The following is a 27,350-nucleotide window of genomic DNA, read 5'->3' on the forward strand; positions in this document are numbered from 1 at the left end:
CGCGTGACAGGTTGTGTTAGTTTACGTCGTGTTTCATCCCCCCTCCTCCTATAGGTTTGTTTACCTTAAGTTACATTATCCTTCTCTCATAAGACTTGGAGGAGGAGGAGAGGTTCTTCTTAGGTTAGTTTACGTTGGGTTACATCATCGTTCCCCCTCCCATTGTATTATGTTAGTTTACGTTGGATTCACTTCCTCCACCCTAAGACTTGGTAGAGGAGGAGAGGTTCCTCACCTGACTTAGGTTAGTTTACGTTGGATTTACTTCCCCCACCCTAAGACTTGTCAGAGGAGGTTCTTCTTAGGTTAGTTTACGTTGGGTTACATCATCTTTCCCCCTCCCATTGCATTATGTTAGTTTACGTTGGATTTATTCCCCCCCTCCACCCCTCTTACCATTACCACGGTGGTGGGGCGGGTGGGTGAAGCGGAGAGGGCCTAGAACTCTCTATTTCACCCTACTATTCTTAATTAATATTTATTGATTTAAAAACTCGATATAGTTTTAACTTACGTTCTTCGTTTTGATTATCGTCTAGAATAGCATATGATATCACAGATAAAAATATATTTTTATATAAACTTATAATCATATATTTGTGCATTTGAAAAATGTATTTTATAATATTTAATATTTGCAATACCGAAACATGAACATTAAGAGACAATAAAAAAGATTCCCTTCATTCATTTTTTAAAGATTTGTTCAATTTTAAAAATAAAATTACTCGTACACAAAATATTGAAATAATAAGTTCTTTAAGTTTTAACTTACGTTCTACATTTTGGTCATCGTCTTGAATATCACATGCTATCAAAATAAATAAATGAATGCTATGAAATTCATATTTCCAAATATTTTTAGCGTATAAAACCAAACTATTCTGAAATCATATCAGTAGGGTAAAATAGAGTGAGCTGGACCTCCCCCCGCATCACCTACTCACCTTCCTTCTGGTTAAGGTTGAGGAAGTGTACGGGAGGGTTAAATCTAATGTAAACTAATTTTTGATGGGAGAGTGGGAACGACAAAACCTAACGTAAACTAACGTTTTCTAAGAGTTTTATCGTCGATTACTAGACGCTTAGGTAAGCATATATTCAATATAAAAGGTATTACTATATTATAACGCTCTGTAATTAATAAATAAGCGTCTGTAATTTTATGGGAAAAAATTGTGCCGCTGTCTGTTTATTATTAATATAAAATGTACAACTATATATTTCTAAGAATTTTTGTCATCCACTACCAAACGCTTAGGTAAGCATATTTTTCAACATTAAAGATGACGCCGTACAATAATGATCATTTTCGTATGGATTTAATTTTTAAATAGTATTTTATTATTTAAACTATACACTTTAAACTTTCAGTGTTTCACGCCTACGTATTTTATTCTTTACTATATAACCGGTTAAACAATTCTTGTTCTGTCACATTTGTTTTTAATTATCATTGACGTGCAGTTGTCTGTTTGAAAACCAGAAATTTATAATTTAATAATTTCACGTATAAATAAAACCATGAACCAAAAACCTCAATCATCTCCTACACAAGGTATGTAGTTTTTTTTCAATTATAAATTTATTTTATTTTAATTAATTTATATTTTAACTATTTTTAATTTTTAAATTCATTAATTTATTAGAAAGAATAAAATAAAGCCAATACTTAATTTTACTATCAGTTTTATTTTAATTCACGATTTATTTTTATTATAAAAAAAAATTTTTTTACTTTATTTTAATGTATAAAAAAATAATTTATTTCATTTTTGAGTAAAGCTACTTCGTTTACATCTGTTTCATCACGTCAGGCAGCTAAGCGTAGTAGGGCTAATAACAGCGTGGTTAGGGCGAAAAGGTTACGTATGCAATTGATGGATACCTGTGATTTCATCGAGATTGATTCCGCATTGGATCGGCATGAGTATATTTCAAATTTATTATTTATTAATAATTTAAGCATAACATTTGTTTTACCACAATTTGATGGTCCGCATATTATGCATCTTATTGTGTTGGGTAACACTGGTCCATGTTTAGACTCGATGGGGTCTGTAAGATCTGTGACATTATTGACTGTTAAAGTATGTTTCTGTTTCTCAAAAAACATTATTAGCGCACGTTATTACTCGTCTAACGAATTAGTATAAATGATAAAAAACTCAATACACTCATCAGTTTTAAATTGAAAATGGTGTGACGAAGCGAAATGTAGGACGTGGTATTGTTAATTCTATAATTAATTGATTACCGATTGAAATGCATGTTTCGAGGTATCAGTATTGCGAACCAGGCACAAAACTTAATAATAGACTAGAACGTGGTGATCCTTGAATAAATAAACTGGATGCAGCAGTGTCGTGAACATGATATTGCATACGATAGAACAAATGATTTATCGGAATGACATTTGGCTGATTACGAGTTGGAAAAACGCGCATGGGATTGCGTAAAAGCAAGCGATAGTTCATTTGGAGAAAAAGCTGTTGCGTATGCTGTAACAAATACCACGAAAGCTAAAAGAAAAATTGGAATGGGTTTTGGTGTTGTACTCCGAGTTGGACGTAAAGCTATGTGTAATTCAAAAGATATTAATAGTGCGGCAAACATAGAATTAGAGGCCGCTCGTGTTGCCGTAAAAGGAAAACAAAAATTTAAAACATTTCGCACTATAAGAGTACTAAATTTGGTGGTGTGCTACCACTAATTCCTATTTTTGCTGGATTTTCAGTTTTAGGATCGTTGGCTGGTGGAGTATCGAGTATTGTATGAGCTGCACACAAAGTCAGAAAAAACGCTAATTCAAGTTATTTTCTTTTGATAGATTTTACTGGAGCACCAGAGGTTGCGTTGTTGGGATTTTACGGATGTTGGTATTGAAATATTGACAAGTCAAACAATATATTTACTTTAATAAATACAAATAATGAGCTTCGTGAAAATAACATAAAAATTAAAGTGCCTTCAGGCACTTATGAACTTGAAGACATTATTAAATATCTAAAAGAACGTCTTAAGTCATATAAAGTGTAATTCATGTTGAAGGCTAATAAAAACACAGTACAACGAAGACCGCATAGTGAAATTGGACTATTTTTCCTATCAACCGTTTTCGGTTATCGCACTACCAAATAATGATGAGATACGTATATGTATTCAACAGCAAGATGATTACATCCTTCTATCTGGTTCCTATCTATTGACAGATGGAGAATTCTCGGGAGTTCCTGCTGACTCAGATGTACAATTGGTTAACTATTGGCTAGCTCACTGCTTTACTGAAATAAGATATTTATTGAACTCATCAGAAATAGATAGATCGCGTATGCCTGTGATAATGTCTACAATAAAAAGATACGTCGCGTTTTCACTGAATGATTATATACGATTTAAAAATACTGGCTGGAGTGTTGTAACTGCAAATACGAGTATGAAATTTAAAGTATGCATGCCTCTAAGGTTATTATTGGGATTTGTCGAGGATCATAAATAACTCATCGTTAATTATCGTCAAGACTTAATATTACAACGGGGAGTGGTACAAATTTAATCTGTATTTACTCGACAAATGAAAATTTATCAAGTTGTAAAATTATTTTGAACAAAATTATATGGAAAGTTCCACATGTAAGTGTGTCAGATGTCATACGGTTAGACATGCTCAAAATCCTGGAAACCTGAACACCGCTTCAAATAGCATTTCGAAGTTGGGATCTATATGAAAATCCAAATAGTAAAAAACAAGCCTGGACTGTGAAAACTTCATCGCAGACTGAGAGTCATATAGTTGATATTGTGGCTTTTCAAGTCAATAGAAAAAAACAAAACAAACAAAGATAGTAGTATATTTGATCATTGTTCGTTATCATCTCTAAAAGTATACTTGAACTTGGAATCGTACTCCTATGATAACTTGTGAATGGACTTTCCAAAATAACTGTTCAAGGCATAATGAAAAATTAAAAAAATGTACCAGTAGATATTAGATTAGAATTTGAATCCGATGAAAATTTTCCGACCAACACTACAGCATATTAATTAATTGTACACGACAAAACGTTTGAATATAATCCTATGACTAATGAAGTTTATAAAATACTATAATTTGTTTTTTTCAAAAAATAAAGTAAAAAATTTTATTTATAAAATACTAATGATTATTTAAATACATATTTTGCTATTAAAAAAATGTATTATTTATTTTAGTACCTTATCCTTATTATATTTCATTTTTTTAGTACATAAATCGAAAGCGGATAGTTTAATTAATAAAATACTATGTGAAAATTAAATAGATACAACAGTGATTGTTACTTTATGGGGGTACCTTTGATGTTGGAAATATGCTTACCTAAGTGTCTGGTAGTCGAAGATAAAATTCTTAGAAAACGTTGTTAGTTTACGTTGTGTTTCATCCTTTCACTCCCATCACCAATGCAATAGGTTAGTTTACATTGGATTTAATCCCCCCGTACACTTCCTACACCGACATCGGTAGTAGGGTGAGTTGAAAAGGGGGTCCAGCTCTCTCTATTTTACCCTACTCATGTCAGTGCGTATAATTTTTGTTCGTAAAAGAGAAATTCAATTTCTGGCGAATTTTTACATCAAACTAAAAACACTTTAGTTAATAATGTGAACAGTATTTTTATGATATGACATTTACATTTCATTTTCGAATAGATGTGCAGGAATTACCATTCTAATATCTAGTTTTCTGAATAACAACAAAAGAAGCCTACACTGCACCACCCCTGCTTATTAAATAGCAATACAGATCTTCTATTCTCAATGCAAACCATTTTCAATAGTCATAAATATAATTTGAAATTAATGATTTATTTTTGACTTACGTTTTTCATCTTTGTTATCGGCTGGGATACCATCTCCTTACAAAACATAAAAAATAATATACCCAGTGATGGGTTTATCATTAACCATTATGTTATTCGTAAAATAAATATAATAGTAGAAACAACTTTTATTTTTTTTTAGTTTCATATATTTTTTTATTTATTAGCTATAAAATAATTTTGAAAATCATGCATTATAACTTATGGAGATGTCAACTTAATATTTTTCAAATGGCAACGTAAATAATTTACTACCTTCTTCAATAGATAATGATGAAATACGAAAATGACTGGAAGGTAAAACTATTTGGATCAGTACTATAGATATTATTTTCATTTTTAATTTTTGTCGAGTGCGAGAGTACACCGAGAAATGACTGATACTAAGAATAACTGTACTCCACCTACTAACGGCCAGAATTTTAATTTGTTAATAGCTTCTGAAATATTGTCAAAAGATGTTATCAACCCAGTAATTTTATGAATTTATTAATTCTCATTAATTAAGCTAGTAAATTATGTATGTTGCCTTTTGAAAAAATAAAGTTGATACTCCTATAAGTTATTAATATATAATGTTCAGTAAATAAGGAAACGGAATTCTATTGTTCTCATTATTTATAATAATTGATCTGTTTTCTTACTTACTGAAGACCGTGTATATAAATATATTTTTTTTTTCCTATAGGGTACTATCTATGATATTTGTGTATTTTTATCTTGTTCACTACATATGCACAAGTAAAATAATATAAAAATTTAGTGATGGGTATAGAGTAGTTCATCACCCGTTAATACCTTTGAATATGATCTCTAAAAAATCACAGGACACGACTAAGATAGTTATTATACTAATAATAATGATCAAAATGACATATTTCCCGAATTTAACATGATAAAAGAGGGTAGCTTTCACCTGTTAAAAAGTCAAAGATGGTTCTAAGCAAATTATGGACGGAATGAGACTTAATAAGTTCTTAAATAATTTAACCAAATATAACACTTGAATTTTTTATTATAATAAAGAGTTCATTAAGTTTTAACTTACGGTCTTTATTTTGGTCATTGATTGGGATACCATATGCTTTCAAAATACATAAATATATATATATATATATATATAAAATATTATCATATATATTATCCTGTTGTTCAATAATAATAATTATAATAATTCAGGTATTTATTATATCATACATTCCATATTGTGTGTTGTGTATCACAACGATAACATATAAAAATAAATCGTAATATAAAAATGATACCAAATTTGTAACTGTGTACGGTACAACCTCCTTTGTACACCACACCAAGAAAAATGAGACAAATTTTACTGAAATATCTATGATGAACATCGCTGGCTCACGTCGTCGTTACTCTATTACTTTACTCTAAGAAAAATGAATATTATTCATTGAAAAATATATTAGTTTTATGAAATAAATGCTATGAAATTCGTATTTCTAAATACTTTTAACGTATAAAATCAAATTATTCGATTGTATTTTAAATGAGAAGATATTAACTCCTATATAGCTAAATTTTATACTCTGAATTAAGAAAACTTAATTCAATTTTCTAAAATTACATTACTGCGCATAACTTTTATTCGTAAAAGATATATTCAACATTTCAATAATCATAAATATCAATTAAAATTAATGATTTTGTAAAAACTAAATTATAAATTTCAATAATCACGTTTAAGATACAAGGTAAAATTCTTTCAAAAATGTTACAAAATCTGAAACCATATTTATATTACTAAAAAAGTACATGTATTTTTTACCTCCACAAAAAAAAAAACTTAAAGTATCACTTCGTCTATTTTGATAAAAAAATATTTATTACCAGCAAAAATAAACAAACACAAACTCAACAAGACTGGATAATTCTGAAAAAAAGTGAAAGATTAATTTAAAAAATAATAACTTATTATAATATTAATTGTGCAAACCATTTTTCTTTTTGCCCTTATCTTTTAATGCTATTTTTCCACAATTTTCTTTGTACAAATATCGTATTAAAAATAATTGTCTTTATAAGAGCTTCTTATTAAATAAAATTTAATAAGTAAACAATACAAATTGAATTATGTGTTCTCTACAATATTAATGTATACACAGTGATTATTCAACTATGACATACGAAAATTAATTTCATATAATATTTTTTCTTTTCAGAAGTTAATAATATTTTACGTTCTATAATTTTTAGAAAAAAAATTGTGTTCTATTCCCCGTATCCCTTAAAATTTTATAATAGATAATTATAGAATTTAGAAATAATAATTATTATAGAAATATTATGTTTAACCAGATTAAAAATTAGAATAAATAATAAATTAATAAAAATGATTTTACTAAGAAAATAACCGTTTGTTAACAACTTTTATACCATAATTTTGGAATTTCTGGATCTGTTTATTTTTATATCTAGGCATTTATGTACTGCTCTAATCCTACCATTTATAAAGTTGTTATAAACTTTTAATTTTTTTTTTTTGAATACATATGTTTCCATTCTTCTTCTTCTTAACTAAGATTGATGCTACACCTATCCTCCCTTTTATATGCTCGTTCTTTATCCTATCTTCTCTAGTAACTCCGCTCATCCAAGCATTCTCATCTCTGCTATACTCATTCTTTGCTCTACTTTCTAGTCAACCGTTTAACACTCTAAACCATACATCATAGCTGGTCTCACTACAGTCTTATAGAATTTTCCTTTCAGCTTCATTGGATTTCTTTTATCGCATAATACACCAGATACTTCTCTCCACTTTAACCATCCGCACTTAATCCTGTGTATTATATCTTCGACAATATATTAATGCTTTTAAAAATACTTCGTCATAGTTAAGCAATCGCTATTATATTACTAATGATTCGTTTAAACATCTCTATTGTTACAATATTTTATTTGTTTTACTTTGAGTAAAATAAATTAAAATCAATATATATATTCAATTATATATTGTATAATACAATTTACGTTATAGGTTCATAGATTTTGTATCTATTTAACGAATTTTTGAATTATCAACTCGTAAAATGGCTTGTGGTATTTAAATTATCACTATTTCTTCAATTTTTCGTGGTTCTTAACAAAACTTGCAGTGTACAATCGCTACTATCAGTATTTTCGATAGTATATAGTAAATTTTTGTGATCCGTTTGTGTTCTGCAAACATATACATTTTTATCTGTAATAAACAAAAAAAAAAGTGAGAAAAAGTAAGGAAGAATAGATAGAAAGAGGCAAAAAGAATGAGTGAGTTGAAGATAGTAAGAATGGAGTCGTATCTCGGGGTCGAACTTTATTTATTTATTAAATAATAAAATATCCCTACCTCATTTATTCCTATTTTTGTTTATTACGTGATTTTTTTTAGAAGTAAGACATGCAAATAAATATTCGCACTTACCTTTATTTCCTTTAGTAATTGATTGAGTTGGTTTTATGGTGATTTCTTCTTTCAGTGTTAACAGTCGTTTATACTGTCTTGCGTTTATTTCGATAAATTAGTATCTCTGTGTATATAAAACTTAAAAAAAAGGGATTCTCTACAATGGGACCTGCGTCTATTATAATTTTGTCACTTTCTTTTTTTTTAAATTCCTATTATATTATACTATGTTTTTACTAATAATATTTTCGATGAATTCCCTACAGTCGATATCGATATTCTTAAAATTTACTCTGAACTAGTCAAAATATAATTATAAGAATATGTCTATCTATATTCAAAATATAATTAACAAGACTGTGGTGGCCCAGCGTTTCTCAGCGTAAAGCCTTGGCTGGCGCGGACACAGTTACCTCGTTAATATATTTAAAATATTATTTCAATACACATTTTACTATCCTTTACGTCAACTGCCTACACGTTACCGAAAGATAATTGGCATAGTCCTTTATGGGTGGCGGGTATACACGCAGAGAATATTTCCAAGGTGTAGTTTCCTATCTTACGGACTATATATTTTATGATGAACTTTACCCGGACTACTAGCTCTAGAACTGGCTTGTCGACGGATATAGCGCACTTCAAAAATATTCTTTTTATAAGTTTAGTACTACTCTGTACCTCAACTGCCTACACATTACCGAAAGGTAATTGGCATAGTCCCTTAAGGCTGGCAGGTACACAGGCATAAAGTACTACTACTAAAACTAGTTAATTCTAATCACAAATTATGCTTCTTCATTTAGTTAGGCACATTAAAGGCTGTTCATAAATGTAGGGCACAATAAGATTTATTATGAATATACGATAATGTATAAGGCTGTTATGCCTGTATAAATAAAATTACGCTTCTTCACTCTTTTCGGCACATTTGAGGCTGTCCAGAAATGAAGGGCATAATAATATTTAAAACCTTTATATAAAAATAGAGATAGTATCTATTTGTCGTGAGAACATTAGGTGATAATAAAATAAATAAAAACTTGTTCCTGTGTAAAATATTAATAAATCATCTAAGACAATGTTCACCACTTAGGATGATACATATAAAAAAACTAAGTTACAGGGACAAAATATTTACTTATACTGACGCAGATTCCAGGTAAGAGAATATTTAAAGGGTAGTCGTCGCAGTCGCTGCCGCAGAAAATCGTCAAAAGAAGTCCAGAGAATTCCAAAAGAAGAGAGCCTTTTTACGAGAAAAAATGGCTTTTTATACACCGGATGAAGTAAGCCAGCGATCTCTATTGAAATTCCTAAGATGTTGGATAATTATTTGTGATTGGTTAATTGTGATAGAAACCCTGCCGTGGGCGTAGTTAATGAATTGTAGGGGACTGGTTTGAAACATGTGTTGATAAATAGTTATTTTTATTACCCAAAAAGGGAAACATTCCTTAGATGATTCATTGCTTTATTCATATATATATGTGATATTTAGTACATGTGTTAATAATTATACTACATATCTATTTTCACATAATGTGTAAAATTGTTATCGTCTAAGTTAAGAGTATTAGCAATAAAATTCCATTTATTAAAATATAATTATTACTTAGGAATTATGGAGTTATTTAATTGATTCTAACTATCAGTATCCTTAAAACCGGCTATTAAAAAAAACTTGATTATTTTTTGCAGGGTTATATTTCTTCAAGCTTCATCAAAAATTATCATCGCATCGTTTATATTTACAAAGAGAGTTTCGTCATTATTGATGTTGTTTACTAATTTTTTAATTATTTTTTTTAAAAATATTTTTAATGTTATATTTGGTAGTAAAATGTGTATCTGTATTACATTCGAGCCCGACATAATCGAACGTTACCTTATTCAAACCACAGAATAACTGAATGTTAAACGTTTCACGTACAAAATAATGAATAACGTTGTTCATGGGCCCTTGTGGCATAAAAAACAGACACTTTTAACCTAGATCGAGCTCAAGACGTGGAAAAAACAGACACGCACTGCTCCAACCTGATTTGACACGACCAAACAGTATCTTAATTAAACTTCATTATATATCGAGTTATAAATGAATTAATTAACAAATTTAGGAAAATAAATCATTCATTTGCTTGCATTTGAGTACATAGAATAAGATGTAACCCTGTTGGGTGCAGCCGTGTAAATATATTCTACCTGCGTTCCAGAATGATAAGTATTTATCCTTATAGAATCATTGATACTTTAATTTTTTTTATACAAAAATATATTTTAGAGCAAAACATAAAACTACTTGATAAGCTACAATAGTCAATTACACTAATGTGGTAATTAGGGTAGCACAAAAAATCTATCAAAAAAATTATAACCTAATTATTGATACCTCTAGATTTCTTATACTGAGTTATGTTTTATCATAACCCACTCAATTGCTTACAAAATAAATATAATTTAAACATGTTTTTTTTTTTGGTTATCTTTAGTTACACATTATTATTGAGTTATCAACTATTTAATACTTTTTAAGTTCATTCTTTAAGCCTTGTAAATGTGTCAACTTTGTTTTTTTTGAATGGGAATATATATTTTGAATTCAATAAGATTATACATATATATTAACTCAAAAATTTGAAACTTCAAATATTTAAATCTAACAAACAAATGAAGTTATATTAAAAATTCAAATGCCATTTAATATTAAATTAAAAACTCAAACATTTTATTAATTTCAAAATATGTGTTCCTATTAAATAAAATAAAGTTGACACCATTACAAGGCATAAGGGATGAGCTTAAAAAGTTTTACTTAGTTAATAATTCAAGAATAATGTGTTTCTAAAGACAACAAAAAAAAAAAAAAATGTTTAAACTATATTTATTCTCTAAGTAATTGAGTGAGTTATGATAAAAAAATCACTCTAAATAAACAAAAAACATATTTTCTAAAAATTTGAGTTCGAAACTTGTTGTGCAATGCGTTTTTGTGTAATTTTTTACAAAATATTAATTAATTATATAACTATTCAGCATATGAAAATTGTAAAATTTTCAGCGTAGATCACGATTATATAACTTTCAAATTTTTTAGATTAATTTTAATTACGTAATTAAAAAAAAATATTAATCTTAAGACAATTATTGTTCAATCTAAAATAGATCTAATAAATTGGTTAATTTTTGAAAAGCTTGTTTTGAAGTTATCAGGGATTTATATTCGTGGTGTTTTTACTAATATTTATACCTTATTTTGGTTAATTATCTATCTTATATTTATATTTTACTAAAAAAATAATACATGTACAATTTGTATACAACATAAATTTATTTGATTAATGTTTTTGTTACTACAATTTCTATATCCTGATCAAAATAATTAAACAAATTATAAAAATTTAATTAAATTACAATAATTAATAAATATTTTTGGATGAGATGGAAGAATGTTATTGAATAAAATATGAGTACGACTGATGTGAGTGTAGATGATGACGCAAACATTTTTTTGCTTAAAGCCTCGCAATATTTAGAGACGGAACAGAAAATTGTTCGTCCTTTAAATTCATTTTTTTTTATTGTAGTAAATTTAATTAAAAACAAAGATTATATCCATGGAAAGAAATTTGCAATTTTTTAAAATATATCGTATTTTACAGAAATTGTATTATTTTTTTTTTTTTTTTAAATAATTGCTTAAGTTATTTTTGTGTATTATAATGTAACAATTTATCGTTTCTATTTCTAAATCTTACAAAAAAGTCTTAAATATAGTTGTACAAGTGTTTTTAAATTAAATTTATTTATTAGCAATGCGTATTTACAAATGTTTTAAACTGTTTAATTTCAATTCATCAAATTCCAACTGTCTTAATTTTTAGTTATTGTTATTTTTTATTTAAGTATAATATATGATTATGATTATTGATTTTGAAAAAAAATAGTACATAATTAATAAATTGAACTTTGAAAATTATCATAATTATTATAATTCATAATAATTATGTGAATCATTTTGTACATAACATATAGGGGATATTTAATTACAATCCTTGTGATTGAATTATTAAAATTTTAAAAATTTAATCATTTTTATGATGTAGTATAATAAAATAATAGTAGAATCTTAGCACACAAGATAATATCATAATTTTAAAAAGAACATTTCAATAACTCATTTAGTTTTTAATTTAACGATTACATTAATTTATTATGGTTACCATTAAAGACAGATTAACACTCGTTCGATGTGACAACTTTTATTTTATTAGGTGTTATCATTCAAAATATAAGAAAATATCGGAAAATATTGCTAAATATAATTTCAACAAGGGTATTTAAACACCTTATATTGGTTACACTATTAACGACAGTTGCATCATTTTTTGTATTATGTAAATTTTACAAAAACGCTTCAAATTAACTGATGTTGTATAGATATACCAATTTCATGATTAATACTGAAAAAATTTTAAATAAATTTTTAATTTTAAATAATAGTGGCCAAAAGTATTCAATTCTTATTTAAAAATTTTTTCTCGTTGTAATACTTTCAGTTCACTTGAATAAAATATATTTTACAGAAAATCTTTTAATTTTTTTTATTTGAAAGTTATTTTTGTGTATTATAATATAATAATTTATCGTTTCTATTTCTAAATTCTATAAAATATTTTTAAGTATTGTTTTATGAGTGTTTTTAAATTACATTTTTAAAGGTAACATATATATCAATTTAGAATTTTATAGCCACAATGAAAAATGCACTTTTTATGGTGCCTAACAAAAATAATTGAAATGGGTTGCCAACCTATTCAGCCAAACATAAAGTCGGTCTGGATTTTAAAGAAAATAAGAAAATTAAACAATGAAGATAATATAATTATTTTTATTAATTAAAAAGAAACTAAGTATTATCTTATATGACGAGTCGCCACACAAAAAAAAATTATTTTTATTAACTTTGTATAATTATATATCCAGCAAAACAAAATTGTATACTTAAAAACCTAAGTTTGTATCAAATGATCGTTGAGTCGATGTACATTAAAACCTCGTGACAAAGTATTCCTTTTACCATGTTTAGATTAGATGACTTCAAACAATAGGTCGTTGCCCGTACCTTATAAACTAGTGGAAGGTGATTTTTGAAGGATAAAAGAATTGAATTACACGAGTTTGTTGACGACAAATTACGTGAGATAAATAGTTTGTTATCAAGTTAAATTAAAAGGAATTTATTAAAAAAAAGACTATTTAACTTTATACAAGGCAAAAAACCGAATGGTCAAAAAAACTGGATACTGTGTGGACATGGAAAGTTTGGGACAAGTATAGATGATATCTGACAGTGATTAAAATCACTATCATAAGAAACGCTTCCATACAAATCTGTAGACAGTGTTTAATTTTAATAGGTTTGTGTATTAAGCCAAAAGCAAAATACATACCTATTTCCTTTATTATTCCTGATTAGTAGTTTTTTGATCTAAAAGGATATGAATAAATATTTATTATAGCTATTAAATTAGTATAAGAATGATTTTTAATAATTTAGTATTGGAATTTTTTCGTAGAATATATAAAAAATTATAAATTTGTCATTAATTTTATGGCAAACGTGTATAAAATTTGAAGAGCTTGACACAAAACTTTTTAGACAATAAATTGTTGTTAATTATGAATAAATGGTCTTCAAAAAATTTTCATCAGAGTCAATAATATAATTTTATTATTCAAATTTTTCATGCTAATTTCAAATTTTATTTTTTTTTTTGATTTTTAATATGTTAAAAATATTCATTTTAAAATATAATTTTTAACCTATTTTTTGGACTTATGATAAAAAAAAATTTGAATTTGTTATTATAACATATAGCTCAATTTCAAGTTTGAAACTGACATTATTAAATAGAAAATTTTATGAGAATTAAAAAATACTATTGTTAAGATTAATATTATATCAGGAAATTATATAATTACTATTTACTTTAAATTTTTCAGAATAACTTATTACAAGAAAACTAGCATTACAAAGTTCAAAACATAGGTAAAGGGTCAGATTTTTTTCAATTTTTGAGGATAATGTCTTCGCGGCACAGTGGTGACATGGCAAAGTTGGATCAAGTATAATGATATCTGACAGTGATTAAAATCACTATAAAAAAAAAACGCTTCGATGCAAATCATCAGATAGTGTTTAATTTTAAAAAATTGGTGGATTAATCCAAAAGCTACATGATCTGCTATTTCCTTATCAATATCCTGAATGAAAAAGAGAATATTAAAAAATATTACTTCTCATAAAAAAATTGTGTTGATCCATACACTTTTTTAAATGTTATAGCATTATAAAGTTTTTTAAAGAATTTTTTTACAAAAATCGTATTATTTTTTATTAAGTTTGATGTCTGCTTTCAACGTGAAGACAAAATAAATGTCGAAAATTTTTCCCATAAAAAAGTACATTACATTAGCTTTAATATAAGATATATATAAAAGTGTCAGACTTTCTCGAACACTTTCAAATATTAAGTTGAAAAAGTTACTTTTTTGTGAAAAAGTTGTTATTTTGAATTCCCCCCTGTGGACAGGTGGTAAATGGTCAAATTTATAAAAAAATTATACCAAATGATAGATACAGACATCAAGAATCTAAAAAAAAAAGTAATATTGATTTGTTAATTTTTGAAAAAGTTATATCAGTTTTAATTGAAAAAATTAGTGTTTAATTTTAAAAAATTGGTGGATTATTCCAAAAGCTACATGATCTGCTATTTCCTTATTAATATCCTGAATGAAAAAGAGAATATTAAAAAATATTATTTCTCATAAAAAAATTGTGTTGATCCATACTTTTTTCAATAAGTTATAGCATTATAAAGTACATCACATTAGCTTTAATTTAAGATATATATAAAAGTGTCAGACTTTCCAGAACACTTTCAAAAGTTAAATTGAAAAAGTAAATTTTTTGTGACAAAGTTGTCATTTTAAATCCCTCCCTGTGGGCAAGTACATAAAGTAAGGACATCATGCATCTATTAAAAAAAGTTATATTGATATTCGTTTTTGAAAAAGTTATGGCAGTTTTTATTAAAAAAAAATATCAAAAATATCAAAAATTAGCGATTTTTAAATTTGTAATTTTTTTGGAGGTTTCCCCCATTTTTGAAAAACGAGGGAAATTTTTTCAATTTTTGAGGTTAATGTCTTAAGCTAGATACGATTTGTGATCTTTTGACGTATCATTGAAAGAAATCGGTTTGGTGAGAGCTGAAAAAATGTGGTAACAGACAAAAAAAAACACATCATAGTGTCGTACGTTGGTAGTTCCCCAACGTAGACACAAAAGTTTTACACAAATTAATTAATGTTATATATATATACATATATATATTGACGATGAGTTCGTCGTTCAAGCTCTTCTCGAGTCCTCCCGTTGGATAAACTGATCAGCCCCAATCCTTCAAATTAGTGGACTACTAAAGGGGTAGAGTTTAGACCCGTCAGCATAGTCTAGCTCAAAAGTAGCAGACTGAAGGGTGGCTCCTTGTCAGCCACCAACACAACTACCTTTTTACTATACCCACTAAAAGACGGTTAAGCCCAAAAACTAGCTAGCTCGTACACTAATTATTAAGATTGACTAAAGGACCAGTAGTCCAACCTTGACTCTAGCCGCAAACACACACAATTCTATGAACACATTGAATATAAAATATTTATGTTAAGTCCAGGTTTTTAAATAGCTATTTTATTTAAGAAACGAATTAAACACAAAGTTAAAAAGTAATAGTAAAATATAACACAAAACAAAATTAAATCGTACAAAGACACTCGCGTCCAACCTCCTGACCCATCACTCGACGTTTCTTTGTCAAAAACGTCCAGCCCTCTATCCTTTTCATGTTTCCCTTTTATATTCTTTTTCCCACCATTATTAATTTGCTTACCCTGCATTTCCCTTCTATATGACATTATTGTATTGCTTAAGAATTTTAAAAATTGCTTAGTATCGTTTTAAACCCCGTATTATACTAAAATCGACGTTATTCAGCTATTTACTACAATAATAAATCTAATACCTTTTCAGCATCGCATGGAAGCTAAAAATATATAATAATTCAATAAGTTGCAGTGCACTGGTCTAAAAAAAAACTACGTTTACGGATGGGAAATAGAACGATCAGTTCTGTCAATAGTTATTTTCCGACAACCATCGTGTCAAACCGACAGAGTTGCCTAGGTGTCTTAAGCTATTGTGAGTGGTTAAGGTCAATGACAAAAGGGAAATTACAGAAAACAAGATAAACACTGAAAAACGTAATATATAATGATACGTTTAGTGTATCAGAGAACTAGAAAGGGTGGAGTGTAAACAATTTGATACCTGCCAACCTGTTCGTCGATGTAGCATTTATGACACAGCTAACGCGTTCAAACTTATTACGAAATATCCAAAACAAAAAATATTAACATGCCTTCGGCTCAATCAAAATAATTGGTATCATTACAATATAATAAAATAAAAGTTTGGTTGGGTTTGGTTTTTTTCAAAAGTACCGTGTTAATTTCAAATTTTGATAAGTAATATTAAAAAAAAATTCATCAAGTGATTTATAAGAACTAAACAGCTTTGTATATTATGGTGGTTCTTATTTAACTAATTTCGAAATTTCTTACAGGATACCTTTCTACATTTTTCTTTAGTAAAAAAAAATAATATTCTGAAAATGTAAGATCATTTGGAAAAATTTAAATCAAGGCGCACAGCATTTAAAATTTTTACCTCGATTTTTCGAAGAATATTCTATGAAACGATAAAGAAAAACCTATATTAGAGGTTATCGAGTCAAGTTACAAAAAAAAATCCTTCTGTAAAGACAAATATTTCGATATATTATTTTTAAAAAATTATTGAATTTTTTACATGTGATAACAATATATTGATAACACAAAAATAATTACACAGATAATTTTTTATACTTTGTTAATTTAAAAGTTTCAACGTTACATTAGAACCTTTTAAAATGTTTATACTGACTTGATATAAATTACTTAAATTATTAAGTTGAATTTTATAGCATTGGAGTAGTATTAGTTGAAATATATCATAAAAAATGAAATAAAATAGAAAATATAGTTTGTTTTGAAAATTTGTAAAAAATTAATAATTTTAAAAATATATTTTTTTTAATTAATGAATAATAACATTTTTTAATTTTTAGTTTGGGTTGGGGTTGTTCGTATAGACATATGGTTGGGTTTTAAAACATTATATTTACTTGGAAGCCCTCGTAATCTTATTAACTTGCAACCCTACACTATTAAGATTAAATGTAAATAATCGCAAATCATGCATTACATTTTTTTTATTCATTTCTTCATTAAAATTATATTTGAAAATTTTCTCATTGTTTGATATTAATCAATTATTCAATATTCAAACATATCTCCTTTAAAAATCGGAAAATAGCGAATATTTTTTAAATCCAAAAAAATAAACTTATTTATAACGCAAATTTTCTATCATACACTATTAATAAAATTTGGAAAACATTTTAGTAATAAATAACACACTTGATTGAATTTAAAATTAATATTTGTATTAATAATATGCATTTTTTTAAAACAAATGGCATTTCTATCCTATACTTTTTTTCATTTGAATAGAAATACATAAAAATATCATGCAATACTCTATAAATAATTTTTATAAATGTATAACTCATCTATTATATAAAATAAATTTGATTCATACAAGTATTATTTAAAATGGTTATACATTAATTATATATTTTTTGAAAATACATTTTTTCTACCATATTTTAGATATTTCAAATGCACTAAATCGTTTTATAAAAAAAAAATTAATTTTATAATAAAAATAATTTATAACGTTAACCTAATATTATTGAAATTATATTGTTAGTATTAGACTTTCATTATTATTACAATTATAATCATTATTAAAAATGGGTTTCTATTTTTGTTCTAGAATATTCTTTTGTTTTATGTGTGTAATTATCTTACCCATATTTTTAACAGGAATGCCCATCTCCGATGAAGAAACTAGTAACAATGAGTCAAATCAAGTATTTATAATTATTATTATTATTTTATTATACATTTCTTACTATTATTTAGTGGCTAAGGTACATTCATACATATATATGTGTATAAAAGACTATAAATGATTATTATAATATAATAATCAATGTGTATCATATTAGTGGTTAAATTACATTCCTTTATTCATATATGTTTATAAAAGAATATAAATGATTATTATATGATAAACATTGATAATAATAAAACGTACAATTATAATATACTAAAATGATTTAACTATATATTTTATAAAAGTTCATATGAATAAATTGATAAAGAGATCAGTAAAGTCTTAAATACAACTCTGACTCAGTATACAATTTTAAATTGTTAAATATGTTTGATATTCAATAAATTACATTTTTATATATATATCATATTTTAAATATAATTATATTAACAAATAAAATAAATGTTTTTTAGAATGATGGACCAGAAAAAGATATAGAAATTGATATATCTGATTCTTCAGATGAGGTGAGAGTCACAGATATTATAAGGAAAAATTGTTTAAATTTAATTTCTTCACTGGTATTATTTAACTTACACATTATGTAAAAGTTAATTTTGTATGATTCATTAATAAAATTTTGTGATTATATGGATTTAAGGAGTAAAAAATAAGGGATAAAGTCAAATTTAAAAATAGAAAATGAAACATAAAATAACCTGTACTTTGTCAAAAAATGATTAGTAAATTTTTTGAATTGTTAAAAATATTGTGTAAGGCATAAAATTATAAATGTACTAATGACAGTATTAAAGATAAAGAACTAAAATTAAAAAAAACTCTTCGATGAAAATCTTTAGATAGTGTTTAATTTTAAAAAATTGGTGGATTATTCCAAAAGCTATATGATCTGTTATTTCGTTATTTATATCCTGATTAAGATAAAGTTGTTCGATACACATCGATCGAATATGCTGTCAAGAAAATATGTTTTTGATTATTCATGTTATCGTTGTGTTACATCGAGTTGTTGTCGGTTTCTTCTCTATGTTACCATTGTCTCAGCCATCTTAACGATTTTGTTATAAGCTCTAGGGCGTTTGCGAGACAGCAGTTTTGTATTCGTTTTACTGTAAAAAGAAAATATCACCTTTGCGATTGTCGTACCCTGTACGCTCAGTTTATCGCCGTTGGATCTATATATTTTCTGAGATACATCACAATATCGTTGACAGCATATTGTTCACTTTAGTCAGTTACTGGCATTCGACTTCAATTGATCTTTTCAATATTCAACATTATCATCAGCCGTTGCATTTAGCAGATAAGTATAATGCTTGTTAATTTATCTATCTAAGACTCACTTGTATAATTTATTATTTGTTTTTATCATCGCCTTAGTGGCATTAGTATTAAGTGTCCTCCCTATCCACATTGGTGTATATAAGATTTTATATTTCTTGTATACATTTAATTGTTATAATTATATCTTGTGAAATTTATTCTACATTCAAACATACCTTGTTCTTTATCTTCGACATAGCTAAAATTTTAAGACAAAACAAAACCACGAACGTTAACAAACCCGCGTGAATACCACCGGGCGCTGCGTTCAAACAAAGTATTTCGAATGAAAAATTTATATAAATATTTTTTCTTAAAAAAAATTATATTGATTCATACATTTTTCAAAATTTTATAGCATTATAAAGTTTTTTAAAGAATTCTTTTACAAAAATCGTATTATTTTTTATTAAGTTTGATGTCTGCTTTCAACGTGAAGACAAAATAAAGTCCGAAAATTTTTTTTTATAAAAAAGTACATTACACATTACATAAAAGTGTCAGACTTTCTGGAACACTTTCAAAAGTTAAATTGAAAAAGTTACTTTTTTGTGAAAAAGTTGTCATTTTGAATTCCCCCCTGTGGGCAGGTAAAGGGTCAAATTTATACAAAAATTATACCAAATGATAGATAAAGACATAAGAATCTAAAAAAAAAAGTAATATTGATTTGTTAATTTTTGAAAAAGTTGTATCAGTTTTAATTGAAAAAATTTCGAAAATTAGCGAATTTTAAGTTTGTAATTTTTTTTGGAGGTTTCCTCCATTTACGGGGAACGAGGGAAATTTTTTCAATTTTTGAGGATAATGTCTTCGACTAGATAAGATTTGTGATATTTTGATGTATTGTTGAAAGAAATCCGTTCGGTTAGTTGAAAATGAAATGATTTTATATTTACATATTAAAATATCTTTCTCCAAAAAATTAATTTTCACGTGAAAGAAAATAAACATTATTATTAATGCTGATAATGGTCTAAATTTTACTTACTGCATTACTTAATAATTGATACTTTTACTTTTAAGAAACTTTTAGAAGTAGAATGTAAATTAGTGAAGAAGTTTTGAAAAATTTTTAAAACTCCGTTATTCTCCTATTTAATCGAAATTCGTTAATATCGTCTATATAAATATAATATATATCTAATAAATTTGTGTAAAAATTGTACTGAAATATTTAACTTACGTACTATATAAAAGTTTATATAATTCTTATGAAAAATAGATAAATGAAAACATAAATACAACTCTGTCTCATTATAAAATTTTATATAATTAAATATGTTTGATATAAAATTAGTTACAGTTCTGAATATCTATCAATTTTTAAAGTAGTCTTATTAACAACAATCTTGAATATTTTGTAGAATGATGGACCATTAAAAAGTTTACTACGCGAAATGTTAAAAGTCTCAAATGAGGTAAGGTGTTACACATATTATAAACAATTTTTTTTTTTAATTTAATTATTCAATATACAATTTTTTTAAAAATATTATGTATATTTTAAGTTTATTTTATAGAAAATCGCTAGTCGATAACAACTTTGAAACCAGTATTTTTATAGATATTTACTTTTCAAAATTATTGCTGATATTAATGCATCATATATTAGTATATGCACAATATTAGTTAATTATGTAGTACTATTGTGTTATGTCGGGGTATAATCGACGTACGACATAAATTGGCGCCAAACGTGGGACTCGAACCCAAGACCTTAAGATTAAGATATGTACTTAAAAAACGCAAAAATAATTATACACTATTAAAAAAAAGTACATTTAATTTTAAAGTTACATACATACCTTAATTTGATTTTTAATTTTTATCAATATTTATTAATTAATTTTAATAATTCTTTTAAACCAATAAATAACTCAAAAAATTGAATTTTTTAGGAAAAGTATCCCAAAACATTTTATTACATACAACTGCTTCTTGTTAATTTTGAGGAACATGTTAATAAAAATGGTAAAATTAGTGCTTTCAAAGCGAATGAAATTTTAAACAATTTAAATGGTACCAATATTGAAAGAAACGCTGAGGACTTCAATTTAGGAGGTATTTGAGATTTCATTTTTTTATCTAGTATTTGTAAACATGTATTTTTGTATACATGTGGAAACAGATTTAAAAGATAACTCTTATAAATTGAAATTCAATTAATATTCGCTGTTGCCTTGTGTCTCACTATCTCAGAATCGATACCTATATATCCTTAAAAATTATTGTAGTATTTCAATAAAATTCTCTTAAAAAAACAATCAATGCAATAAAATATAATTATCAAACTATTATATTGCAAGCATTAAAAGGTATCCAAAAAAAAAAATAAAAGAACATTACACGATATTATCAGTTTATTTATAACTTAAAATCATAATTTTATTTTTGTTTTTAATAATTTTGTTTTCATAATTGCAAAATAGCTTGATTCTAGCAACTTAATTTTTTTTAAATGAATAGTAACAAGTATTTTTACACGTGGATTGGAGATGTGTAACGTTAATTCTTATTCTATGTATTATAACAAATATTGTTTTTTTACAGTCAATTGAATACATAGAATGGAGATATTTAATGCGGTTGGAATACACGTATACCATGTATACCATGATCAGCTGTATCTATACTACATACCTACTCTGTGTATTAAAATACTTATAAGACACTAATTAATCTTTTGTTTAAGGTTAAAAAGTTTCTTCCTATACCTTATTATCTACTTATTCGATCTTACCTAGAAAAAAGATCATTTAAAGTAAAATTAGGTGACACACTGTCAAATTCATGCTATACACAGCCTTGCGTTCTACAAGATAGTGTTAGAGCGCTATTATTTTATATTCTTTACATTGTAGATATACCGACTACTTCAAATACATTAATTAGTACTTACGCAGACGATATAGCTATACTAGCTGATCATACTGATACAGCACTGGCAATTCAATATGTACAGTCCCACTTAGATACTCTTTCCAAGTAGTTTAAAAACTGTAAAATCAAAGTTAATGAGACTAAATCTAATCATGTTACCATCTCCTTGCAACCTATTAACTGTTCTGAAATCACATATAAAGAGCACAGTAATTCCTCATCAATAAGAAATAAAATACCTTGGTTTAATTTTTGTCTGTATATTAACGTGAAGCTCTCACCTCAAATCTAAACGGAAACTGCCTAATAATCGGCTACACGTATTAAGACCCTTTCTTTTCTCTAATCTTTATACATCAAACCAACTCATCTTATACAAGAGTTTGCTCCAAACAATGTGGTCTTACAGTATTTTATTTTGGGAATCAGTAAAACTATCAAATACAAAAATCATACAAGCATTTCAATCAATGAAATCAATGTCTTTGCATTATTACTAGTACTCCTTGGTTTATAACTAATAATTGACTTCACAGTGAACTATATATTAAGACTCTAAGTGAATCTACAACACTATTCTCCTTCAGATACCATTGTAAACTATTAAATCATCTTAATAATATAATAGCCAAACTTATCACCAAATCACATCCGAATAACCCAAACCCATGTCTTAAACGCACCTGATGTAAAGACTTATTTTACCAAGCAATTAAATGGATATAAAACATAAAAAAAACTAAATTTAAATAATTTCAACTAACGATGTAAATACTTTACTTTTATTTAGAGGGGGGGGGGTTCTAATATGAGCTAACCATGCATCCTATTCATGTTTTCAATTGCTTTAATAAATTTACTTATTGTACGCATTGTATAGATTGTAAATATACAAATACAGAGAATATTAAAAATAAACTCTAATGCCTGTTTTCACCACGAAGCCTAGTGGCATATATAAAGTTTTTATGTTTTCACGTTATCATTTAAATTAATAATATCCTCTGATCTTAGTTTTTTCAATTTAATTTGTATATCAGAATTTNTGATCTTAGTTTTTTCAGTTTAATTTGTATATCAGAATTTATGCTTAAATTAAAAGTTGGACTAAATTCTTTATATATTTTTGAAGTAATATTATTTAAAGGTTTTAAAATTGTTTCGTCATCAGTGTTAGCCTCACAATTATTTTTTAAACTTAAAATACTCGTTCCTGATATACTTAACGTTACTGGTTGAACAATTTGTTTGCACTTAATGCCTATATTACCCATACTAACTACGTATAACCACGAATTTTATGTGTTCTAATTTATGTCATATGTTATAATTAATCTTTACATACTTTAAAATACAAAATTTAAGTAAAACATATGGTTATCTAAACAATCTTGCATGACATGAATTATCTATACTAAAAAAAGGTTGGTCATAATATTGACATAATATTGTTTCAGCTATATATTTACATGATCTAGGTTTTTCTATTGCTATTTAATTCATGTGATAAACCATTAAAACAAATATATTATCGTGAGTTTTTGTCGGTAATGCGATTGGTTTATAGAAAGTGAATTCATACTTATAAGCTAAAGGAATTTTCTACTAAAAAATTAAGGTATTTTGAATATATACAACATTTATATTATCAATTGTAATAGTTCTGATACTCCAGATACTAACCAACTATTAGGAATGATTATGTCTAGAAGTAAATGAGATTTTATTATTTTTATTTGTTTTATCAACGATTTTATATTCATGATAACAGGGTGTAATAATCCTTGTATTGTGGAGTTTATAATGTTTATCAAATTTAGGGTTTCATAAGCATACTGATAAATTAATTGATTTAGCAACATAATTCTTTCTGTCAACTCTGTTTTGAATTGTAGGATTCTCATTTCTCAAATAGTAGTATTTATTTTTAGAAATAAGTAATTATATTTTACTTCTAAGATTATTTTCGATTGTTCTAGATTGATAAGTGACGAATTTACGTTTAAAACAATGGATTGAATTATATTGGTTTATGTTCCTGTAAGATGTATTACTTGGTTTCTTGAGCGTTCAAGTTTACTGATTTCCTTGTAATAATATTCAATAACGGTGTCATTACATCACTAAATAAATTGTTAGCAGCTCGTTCAACTATCTTTATTAATCTCCTCTTAGATTGCAAGGGCTGTGTATAAGACTGATTTAACATTTTGAGTATATTTTCTATGTTGTTGTTGATTTTGTCTAAAAATTCAGAAATTTGCTGTTTAAATAGAATGCAATTGTGTTCTGTGAAATTAGAGTTGATGATTTCCACTAATTCACAAAATTATTCGATTGATTACGAATTTCACCTTGGATTTCTTTACAAGATAGTTATGTTTACATAAGACAATAGATTCCAGTGCAAGTTGAAAATTTGTAGGTTACTGATTGTTTGAAAATAAATTCCTGATGTTTGTTGAATTGGTCTGTTCGAATATTGTGCGTTTGTCAGTAGCACGAAAATCAATTGTGTACAACAAATATTCTTTCATCTTATTTTGACGTCCTTTTTTTTTTTTTAAATTACTTAATTTAGAATTATTTGGTTAGATATTATTTACAATACTATAATTAAAATATATTGTCAAACTAAGATGTGTAAAACAACTTTAGTTCGTTTAAATGAGCACGTACTTCTTTTCACACTTTAAGAATGCATTCTCTTTGCTATGTATGTATGTGATTTCAAAGGGACCCAGCCACTTGGGTTGAAGTTTTCTCAGTTGCTGTTGTTCTTTTAATAAAACTCTGTCACCAATATTAAGACTAAGTACTCGTTGTTTTTTGTCATAGTGGCTTTTTGAATTTAGTATCTTTGATATAAGTCTGTCACGTGCTATGAAATGACACTTTTGTAATTTTCTACGTAGCTCACATGTAAAATCATCATAATTGTGGCACCCTGTTTAGTGAATGCAAAACTTCGACTGGATAACCATATAATAGCTCATGTGGTTGGAAACCAATGGCTGTGTGTGTCGTACTGTTATAAAAGAACATAGCATAAGCTATATATTCGTCACAATTTTGTTTCTTTTCATTAACGTAGTGACGAAGATATTCAGCGAGAGTTCAATGTAATCTCTCTAAAACTCCATTCGATTGTGGATGTTACGTCATTGTATATATCTTTTCGATTTGCAGCAACTTACAGCAAGCTATAGGTATATTTATTGTCAAATAAGTAGAACCGATTGTTCGGACTAACACCTTGCAGGTGATGCTGTTTATAATTATTAATGATCACTTTGTTATTTAGAGAGTTCATTTTTATTAGATTCAGGTCCACTCCAGTACTCGCAAGTAATCGCATATTACTAGTTACACACTGTGGACTTGTTAAGATTACGTGATTATCTTCTAATTTAATTATGAATTGCAATAATCTTTTTATATTTGGGCTATTGCTTTGATTTATTTGGTAGAACGCTCACCATTGTCGTTCGACGTCTACCCATTTCCCGGTGAGTATTGTTGAGACATGTTCTGATGAGTATCTGCTCTTTTTTTCTTATAACATTCTTCCCTGGTAGGTCCGTTTGCTTTACAATAAGNCTTCCCTGGTATGTCCGTTTGCTTTACAATAAGTGTACGATATTTTCTTGACATTTACTTATTTGTTATATCTTATTTTCTGTCCTGTATCTTCAACTCGTCCACCCTCTTTTGAAAAACGACACTGGTAAGTATTGTTTTTGTTTTCCGACAGTTACTACAATACATAGAATTTGTTCTAGACTCTGATTTATTATCGTTAGTTAATCTTTGCGCTTCTTTATTTGGTACCTATAGTTTTTCCTCTTCTAGTCTTTCTTTAATTGCCTTTTCTAATGACGCTAAATTCTTAGATTAAATTACCTGTCTAATGTTTGAGTATAAACCTTTGATGTAGGAAGTTAAAGTTGTCTCTTTTATATATCCTTTTATAGCTTCTGCTTTTGTTGTTCTTTTCCCGACTACACTTACATTGCACAAGTCAAGAAGCAATTTTTCTGCACGTTCTGAATTGTCTTGGACCGACTCTCCCTCCTTCTGACGGGTAGAGTTAAGTTATTATTGTAAATTACCCGGTGTTTGCTTCAAACAAAACGCCATCTCAAGTAATGAATTAAGACCAGGCTCTTTCTTTAATTAATAGTTGGAATCTTAAAGTTTATTATACTTAGATATTTTGGACAGAATAATATACAATTCATTAATTTATGAATAAAAGTACGTCATTATATAACCTCTAGATGTTAATGATTTAATTAGAGAGATATGCAGGTTTTATAATTCATGTGCTAATATTTTTAAAAAGTGCCGTTTGATATTTTCAAGTTTATCAATATGATTGTTATGATTAGTATACCAATCTACTGAGGTAAATTGTTATGTAGACCTAACAAAAGAGTAATATATTATATTAAGATAGATAATGTTTTTAAATTTCAATCAGTGTTTATTTATGGAACTAATGGTTCTTAAAGCTTTATCATAATAGTGTCAATATAAGCATTGAATTTGAGATTAGATTTTTTTATTAATTTTTGGTTATTTCGAAAAAAAAGTATTTTTTCTTTGCTAAAATTTAAAAAATATTCAAAAGCTTCAAAAAAAATGAGTCTAATGCTCAATTTATCACTGTGTATATAATATGAGATTTGTCGAGAAGCCAAATATAACTCGTATTTATTTATGCTTAATTTTAGCTTCGATGCGAAGCTGAGAAGGTATTAGTTTTACTAAGATGTGTTTTTTTTTT

At 26.8% G+C, this 27,350-nt stretch overlaps 2 protein-coding genes across 3 annotated transcripts in view; one reads left to right on the top strand and one right to left on the bottom strand.

The window, feature by feature from the left end:
• The window catches only part of LOC126894982 (putative uncharacterized protein DDB_G0282133), a 175,613-nt gene that overhangs the window by 36,657 nt on the left and 111,606 nt on the right, over positions 1-27,350 (bottom strand). The window lies entirely within an intron of this gene.
• The window catches only part of LOC126895001 (uncharacterized), a 14,010-nt gene continuing 4,721 nt past the window's right edge, over positions 18,062-27,350 (top strand). Inside the window, exons 1-5 of one of the 2 annotated variants that reach the window (XM_050666454.1) lie at positions 18,062-18,200; positions 18,322-18,368; positions 18,808-18,861; positions 21,046-21,099; positions 21,580-21,742. In XM_050666454.1, the coding sequence (XP_050522411.1) occupies positions 18,324-18,368; positions 18,808-18,861; positions 21,046-21,099; positions 21,580-21,742 (316 nt within the window). In that variant the 5' untranslated portion in view covers positions 18,062-18,200; positions 18,322-18,323. The other variant, XM_050666453.1, reaches the window with a different exon arrangement.

This window comes from Daktulosphaira vitifoliae, unplaced genomic scaffold (assembly GCF_025091365.1).
Source record: "Daktulosphaira vitifoliae isolate Bord-2020 unplaced genomic scaffold, ASM2509136v1 Scaffold_1, whole genome shotgun sequence".
NCBI classification, from domain to species: Eukaryota; Metazoa; Arthropoda; class Insecta; order Hemiptera; family Phylloxeridae; genus Daktulosphaira; species Daktulosphaira vitifoliae.